The following is a 7,778-nucleotide window of genomic DNA, read 5'->3' as shown; positions in this document are numbered from 1 at the left end:
AAAGCCAATAATTCACTTCAGCAACCTGGACCCTAAGGCTTTCATTCCACAATTAGGATGCAATTATCTGATTATTTTTCCCCAAAGAAAAAATTCTAGAAGGAATATGTGCATTTTTAGGGCTTTTGGTATGCACTGCCAAATGTCCTATCAGAGCAGTCATCTCAATTTACACACGGACAGACATGTCCACTTCCCCAGTCTCCTTTGCAATCTTTGCCATTTAGTACTTGGGAGGTAATTTTCATTTGTTTCAATTGGAAATTTTATAAAATGAATAATGAATGTATTTTCCTTTCATTTGTGTGTGTGTGAGTTGCTGTCCTTTGCCACATTTCTAGTGAACTTTTTCTTATTGATTTGTATGGTGTCTTTAAGTATGACAATTGTTAATATTTTCCCAGCTTGTCACGTGTTAACTTCATTTAGTGGTGCTTCGGCCACACAGAAGTGCTGGATTTTAATCTTCTTCTTTATTGTTTCCGCCTTTATTACATTGGTTAAGAAAGCCTTCCCTGGCGGAGCTTGCAGTGAGCCGAGATAGCGCCACTGCACTCCAGCCTGGACGACTGAGCGAGACTCCATCTCAAAAAAAAAAAAAAAAAGAAAGAAAGCCTTCCCTATGCCAAGATTATAAGAAGATTAATCCACGTGTTCTTCTGGGCCTGTGTTTCCCATTTTACATTAATCTATCTGGAGGTTCTCTTGGCATGGGAGTTAGGTAAACATTCAACTCCCCCCTCCCACCAATGTCTAGCCCTTGTCATAACACCATTTATTGAATTATCTGTCCTTCCCCTAATATTTTGAAATGCCTGCAAAGTGAGGAAATTGTTCTTTGGCAATTTTTCAAATCTACACTGCCGACAACGATTTCCCTTTCACCCTCACCCCACACCCTCCCTTTTGTTGAGTATTTGCCTTAAGATGCAGGTGGTGGGTGAGGATATGCCCCATTTTGCAGCTGGGCAGTCTGTCTATGGAGGCTGGGGTCACATCAACCCCAATCCTAACAGCTTTCTCCCCCGCTTTGGGCCCTTCAATGTGTCCACTTTCCTGAGACGCCTTAAGGGAGTTTATGCAGATTTATAAAAGTGACGATGGTCCCCCCTCACAGCCACCTTTTCCCACCAATGCTTTGTCATGTACCTTCACGGCAGGATCTGAAACTTGTCCTAGTGTCCACAGCCGGTCCTGACCTCAACAGAACCTATGTACCCCTGTGTGAAGCAGAGGACGCAGCCTTAAGCCTCTGAGCCTTGGCCTTTGCTGTGTGCCGCCCTCCACCCCTTTCTCTCTCAGACTTGGGAGGAGTGAAGGGAGGAGCCACCTGGGGCAGTTCAGGAGTGGGGAGCTTCAGGACAGTTTGCACCACACACTCTGGGATTTAGCTGTGCAACACCCCTGACCCCCATGTGAGGAAGGTGGTGTTTGTTTTCTCCACTAGACTGTCAGCCCCTCCCTAGGAGCACGGAGTGTGTCTCGCTCACTTTCGTGTCCCGTGTCAGCACTTAAAATGGGTTCAACGGATAAATGTTGAATGAAATTCAGAAATGATGTGCAATAGTAAAAGCTAACATTTAGGAATCAACTTATTACTTACACGACACCTCTGCATATTGAGTGAAATTAAGTTGTTTGGTTTAACCAATGTGTGGCTTTGGGGTAGAGGACAAGAACATAGCAAGAGGAAGCATTCTTTATTAGTCCTTCACGATAGAGGATGGACAGACACATCTACGGAGAGAGGCTCCAGAGGCAGGGACCCAGAGAGACGCTGGGCCAGGCAGAAGAGCTCCAGGATGTGGCCCCGATCCTGGAAAAGTGCGTTTAAAGGAGGCTTAAGGCATATCAGACAGCCTGGCCAACATGGTAAAACCCTCGTCTCTACTAAAAATACAAAAAAATTAGCCGGGCATGGTAGCACAGACCTGTAGTCCCAGCTACTTGGGAGGCTGGGGCAGGAGAATCACTTGAGCCCAGAAGGCAGAGGTTGCAGTGAGGCGAGATCCTGTCACTGCACTACAACCTGGGAGACAGAGTGAAGAAAAAAAAAAGCAGGCATTATTAGAGAGGCTTTATCTCGTACGTGTTCAAAAGCAACCATGCTCCCCTCAGTATCTCAGGAAGACTGGACTGCCTGTGTTACTGTTGCTCTTCACAGAAGCTCCATGAAAGCGGGCTTCGCCTTTGTTCATGCAGCGAGCGGCTCAACACATGACCTCGAAGACCCCAAGGCTTTATCAACAGATTTCTCCCCAAAACTTCGTTTCCTTCCGCGACGCCCTGCAAGAACCCTGGATTCCTGAGTGCCTGGCTCAGCGTCTGCTACCCCGATGCTGTCAATCAGATCCTGCTAATCTGAGCGGCCGTGGCTCCGTCCCGGCTCCGCGTCCGCTGACAGGTCAGCGCTGTGGGTCTTCGGATTACCAGTCCAAACGGGACTGCTTGAGGTCCCCGCGCCCCCGGGACCTGCGGAGCCCGAGCGCAGGGCGCGCCAGAGAACTACATTTCCCACAGTGCTCTTGGGAAGCCGGGGCCGCCGAGACCCACGGCCCGGCGGGCGGGCTCGCGCGGAGACTCCTGGGAGTTGTAGTCCGTTCCGCCGGCGCCGGCGCTGGCGCTGCTGCGGGCTCGGCGCCGGCCTTTGTCTGCGGGCACGCGCCGCTGCGGTGAGTGAGGCCGCCGGCCGGGTCAGAGCGCCGGGGCAAGGTGGGGCTGCGCCATCAGGCCGCTGTCCCAGGCCCTCCTTGTGGCCCCCTTATGCCAGCGGCCGCCACGGAAATGAGCAGGCCTGGTCGGCCCGGGCCCCGAGGGAGGCCAGCCGCGAGCGGAGAGGTCGGCGGTCCGCAGAGCAGGGTCCCGTGGACCAGAGAGCGGGGTGCGGAGGTTCAGGACGCAAGGCGGGCCCGGGGCCCGAGGCGGGAGGGCAGCGTCTGCGGAGAGGAGCAGGGCCCATGGGGTCGGGGCGTGGGAGGGGGAGGCCGCGGCAGGCTCCCCGGGCCTCCGTGCGGGCTTCAGCGAGTGCGGGGAGCCGGCGCCGGCCTTCCGGGGTGGGAGGAGAGGTAGCCCCTGCGGGGGAGAGTAGGAAGCCAGGCAGTGTGTGGGAAACCACGCTACCCACAAGCTCCTACACCTGAAACTGGCCCTAGGACATTGTCCAGACCACCAAGTGTACCCCTCTTCTCCTCCGCCCTCCAGAGGACGCCGGATTTTAGATCTTCAGTCTGGTGGTCTCGTCAGATACCCCTCCTGTTTGGTTCTTTCCTTCTCATTGTCCTACCTGATAGGACAGTGTTAGTAATCTGTTTAATAAGTGGGGAAACTGAGTCAGGGCTGCTGGGTTACTTGCCCAAGGTCATATCCTGGGGGAGCCACGGCAAGAAGCCAAGACTCTCACGGACTACTTCTAAGCTTTTTCCAAAGGATATAATAGCCTTTCTAATAGGAAAATCAATGTTTTTAATTATAAAGCTACTTTTACAAAATCTTGGGAAAACTGCTTCCTCCGACCTGTGATCTAGGGAGAAAAATATGACAATTTCTCCCTTACTAATCACGGAGGGCCCTGATAGGCGGCGGAGTTGTAACTTGAAGACCTCACAGCAGGTGGAGAGGCAGAGCTGTGAATTCTACTCTAATTTCTGGAATCCCCAGCGACAGAGTCCAACCCCAGGCAGCAGGCGCCATGTACTCCAGGGACTTTTAATGTGTGTGCAGCTGTTGAGCAAGAATACCTTGAACTTCCAAATGATGTGCTGGCACGCTGGTAGGGAATTCCTTTGTAGCTTGTGTTCCAAGTTGGAAGTGAGTCCTCCAAATAAAAATTTAAATGTCTCTCCTGGTCATCACAGCATGTAGCAGAATGTGCAGTTGTCAAGAAGAACCAGGTGCTTAGGTTGACAAAACAAATAATGGTAGCATCATACTATTATTTCATTAAATCAGAAGGCCAGCATTTTGATAGGACATATTAGAGGGAAACAAGGAGTAGCACTGAACCAATGCATTTCTTAAAAGTGTAAGAATTCAGTAATTAGGATCCTGAAGTAGGAAGAAATATTTTTTTAAAAAAATAGATCATGTGGGCCAGGTGTAGTGGCTCATGCCTACAATCTCAGCATTTTGGGAGGTCGAGGCAGGAGGATCACTTCAGGCCAAGAGTTGGAGACCAGCCTGGGTAGGATAATGAGACCCGATCTCTACAAAAAAAATTTTAAATAATTTTTAAAAATTAGCCAGGCTTGGTGGTGCTTACCTATAGTCCTAGCTATTTGGGAGGCTGAAGTGGGAGGATCCATTGAGTCCAGGAGTTCAAAGTCACAGCAAGCTATGATTGAGCCACTGTACTCCAGCCTGGGCAACAGAGCAAAACCTTGACTCAGAATTTTAAAAAAATTAAAAAATAATTTAGAGCACATACAAGAGGATTCCTAGGATCTGGAAGAGTAATTCAGTCTGGTCAAACTCTCTTCCTTTCTGTTCAATTTTATAAGCATTCTGACCAGCTCTTTAGTGATCAGGAACTAGACAACTGTCTAAGAGCATACACTTTGGATCCAGAAAGTCTTGGATTTGAACCTTTGCTCCACCTTGACTCCTTATTTTCTGTGGATTTTTGGGCAAGTTACTTAACCTAGTTGGAGTGCCTTGGGCTTGGAGTCCAGAGTAGGTCTTTCTTTTCCAAGAATTGACAAGTATTTACACTTGGTCAGAACTGGTATTCTTGTATCTTCAAGAGCAAGAGAAAGGCGAGTCTGGGTCCGGAGCCTCCTAAGAATTGTTCAGTGGTAACAAATGGACTCTCTTGTTAAGTCTTTGTAACTACAGATAACTGGAGAGCTGATTGGTTCCAACCAATTGTGAAGGCTGAAATGTTGTTTTTTTAGATTCTGAATTCCTCTGGGGCTTGGAGGGAAGAAAGTAGTAGGTGGTTAGGTGGGGAACCAAAATGGAAGATCCCAGTTACATGCCAAGACCAAAGTAAACAGGAATGACTATTAACTTGGGACTGGCAGGAAGAGATAGATGTTTATGTGTTCTCTCCTTTCCCACATCCTGCTTCCTCCTAGACTCATTTGTGTGTGGTCCTGGTACCTTTGGGCCCATTTTGCAGTGACATTTTAGTAACTGACATTATGTCAAGCAATCTAGGTTTCTCACATTCACTTATGTCTCAACAACTGTTGACTTTCTCCTTCTCACATATCAATTATTCTGCCCTTTCCTGTTTGTTTCTGTTTGTTTTTCTCCCTCAGGTGCTCAGGAACAGCCCATGGAAGAATCATATGAAGAGGTGGTGACTGAGGTCGTAAGCAGGAGTGGACATGTTTGGATTTCCAACAGCTACCCTGCTGGACTGTCATGGAAGATATGCCCAGAATGTAGCGTTCTTCAGTGAGTGAGTCAGTTGATGGCTGGATGCGCTCAGCTCACAGATATTCAGTGCCCCTGTTCTCAGTACTGGTCGGCAGTCTGAGGAAGCAGAGGAGACCTTGCTTTGGTAGAGCTCGCTGTTCCTAGGGTTATAAGAAAAGCCTGTGAGCTGGAGTTAGAAGTAATAGTAGAAACAGAGCAAGAGAACCATCTTGATATGGAGGTAGCATTGAAGCAGTCTCTGAGAATGAATGAGCAGCTTAAATCTCAGCATTGTCTCTGAATAAGGCAAGGGAACAAGGAGAAAATTACCCTGGAGTGATACCAAGAAAACTGTTAATGGTGATGAATGGACCCATATTTAAAGTGCACCAGGAGGCTCAGATGCAGGGCAGTATTAGAGGAAAAAAAGTCAATATCGGCATAGAGAATAACTTCCAAACCAAAATTGATTTCAGTTTTGCCATAGCTTGGTAGACTGAAAATAGCAAGGATTTTAATGGGAAAAATTCCTTGGATCAGATTCTATAATTGCCATGGCTAGATCTGCAGTATCAGACAGGTTATTTAACTTCCTTAAGCTCCAGGTTCGTCTGTAAAATGGGGCAATAAGTTAGCAATAATAGAAGTAAAGTACCCAGGATTGTGCTACATATTTTCTGAGGTCATGGTGCTTATTCTGTTGTCAGAACAGACTGGACAGAGGTGGATTTCTGAAGAAGCAAATGCAACTTCACTTTTAGGACCCCTCACTTGCATTGGTCTCTCCAAGGCCCTGTGCTTCATTTTATACATTTTCTTAAAAGGGTGCCTCTAAAATGGGAAAGTTTTAGGCCTTATACAGCCTGGATCCACACCGGTTTTGGAGTCAGATAAAAGTGGGTATGGGGCTCTATGTGATTCTGTATAGTTTTCTAAATTTTCTGAGCCTGTTTTCTGACCTGTAAAATAGAGAAAACCATGTCTATCTTACAAGGTTATTTGTTGGCCTAAATTAAATTCAGAGGCAGTACACTGCTATGGAGAATGCCTATTTGAGTCAGCTCTAACTTACCTAGCTCTGTGACCTTTGACAATCGCCCTTTGCTCCCATTATCTGTATCAATCTCATGGCATTGTTTTCAGGATTGCATTGTCTATGCAAAGAATAAGGCCTGGCACATCATAAGCACTCAAAGTATTATGTTTCTTTTTCCCTATTCTAACTCAGCATTATTGGTGCTTCTTACATGACTTCCCTCTCATTTTATCAGATGTGATGACTGAAGCCCACCACAAATATGACCACTCTGAGGCTACAGGATCCTCAAGCTGGGATATCCAAAATTCTTTCAGAAGAGAGAAGCTGGAACAAAAATCCCCAGATTCGAAGACAGTACAGGAAGATTCACCTGGAGTGAGACAAAGGGTCTATGAGTGCCAGGAGTGTGGAAAATCCTTCCGGCAAAAAGGTAGTCTAACGTTACATGAGAGAATCCACACTGGTCAAAAGCCTTTTGAGTGCACCCACTGTGGAAAAAGCTTCAGGGCCAAAGGCAATCTTGTTACACATCAGCGGATACACACGGGAGAGAAGCCTTATCAGTGCAAGGAGTGTGGGAAAAGCTTTAGTCAACGAGGTAGTCTCGCTGTCCACGAGAGACTCCACACTGGACAGAAACCCTATGAGTGTGCTATTTGTCAGAGAAGCTTCAGGAATCAGAGTAACCTTGCTGTTCACAGGAGAGTTCACAGTGGTGAGAAGCCCTATAGATGTGATCAGTGTGGAAAAGCCTTCAGTCAGAAAGGAAGCTTAATTGTTCACATCAGAGTCCACACGGGCCTGAAGCCCTATGCCTGTACCCAGTGCAGGAAGAGTTTCCACACCAGGGGGAATTGTATTCTGCATGGAAAAATCCACACAGGAGAGACACCCTATCTGTGTGGCCAGTGTGGAAAAAGCTTCACCCAGAGAGGGAGTCTGGCCGTGCACCAGCGAAGCTGCTCACAGAGGCTCACCCTTTGACCACTCTCTTGAAGAGAAGTTCTCTTTATGAATTAAGAGTACAAAATCCTCTGAGATGAAGCAACCTATCCAGTTCTATGGAATGAATGGAGAATCAGAAAGACCATCATCGGGCAGGGCAAACTGACTTTTCTCCTTTCCCCCAAAAGAGTATGAAAAATAAATGTCTTGTTTATTATCATTATCATGTATGTTTTATAATTTCTGTCACTTTATTCTGACCTGATTTTTCAAGGTACCCCCATTAATCTGGTGCCACACTAGAGGTTGTTCTGTGTATACCCGATACAGATTTTAAATTTGTAGTTGACACTCTCAGGCTTTTATAAATGTAAAACATCAGCCCCTCATCAATCCCAAGTTATTTTTCTTCCCTACATATTCAAATTAATCTTGT

At 47.0% G+C, this 7,778-nt stretch overlaps 1 protein-coding gene across 7 annotated transcripts; it reads left to right on the top strand.

Moving 5' to 3' along the window:
* The first annotated feature begins 2,063 nt into the window (after positions 1-2,063).
* Positions 2,064-7,565, top strand: ZNF32 (zinc finger protein 32). 7 transcript variants are annotated; one of them, XM_054437140.2, is made up of 3 exons: positions 2,064-2,672; positions 5,259-5,397; positions 6,630-7,565. In XM_054437140.2, the coding sequence occupies exons 2-3, from the start codon at positions 5,328-5,330 to the stop codon at positions 7,379-7,381; spliced, it is 822 nt and encodes a 273-aa protein (XP_054293115.1). In that variant the 5' UTR covers positions 2,064-2,672; positions 5,259-5,327; the 3' UTR covers positions 7,382-7,565. The 7 variants fall into 7 exon arrangements, with proteins under 7 accessions (XP_054293115.1, XP_054293114.1, XP_063525898.1 ...); XM_054437139.2 differs by having other exon boundaries at positions 2,601-2,881; XM_063669828.1 differs by having other exon boundaries at positions 2,616-2,712.
* The last annotated feature ends 213 nt before the right edge of the window (positions 7,566-7,778 follow it).

This window comes from Pongo pygmaeus, chromosome 8, assembly GCF_028885625.2.
Source record: "Pongo pygmaeus isolate AG05252 chromosome 8, NHGRI_mPonPyg2-v2.0_pri, whole genome shotgun sequence".
NCBI lineage: Eukaryota > Metazoa > Chordata > Mammalia > Primates > Hominidae > Pongo > Pongo pygmaeus.
The sequence above is the reverse complement of the archived record's forward strand: the minus strand, read 5'-3'. Positions and strand labels throughout refer to the sequence as shown.

Excerpts from the sequence above, each read along its gene's own strand:
- ZNF32 (XM_054437140.2), top strand. The coding sequence starts at position 5,328 with ATGTTTGGATTTCCAACAGCTACCCTGCTGGACTGTCATGGAAGATAT. Across the intron at positions 5,398-6,629 it reads CCAGAATGTAGCGTTCTTCA|ATGTGATGACTGAAGCCCAC; the intron begins GTGAGTGAGTCA and ends TCATTTTATCAG.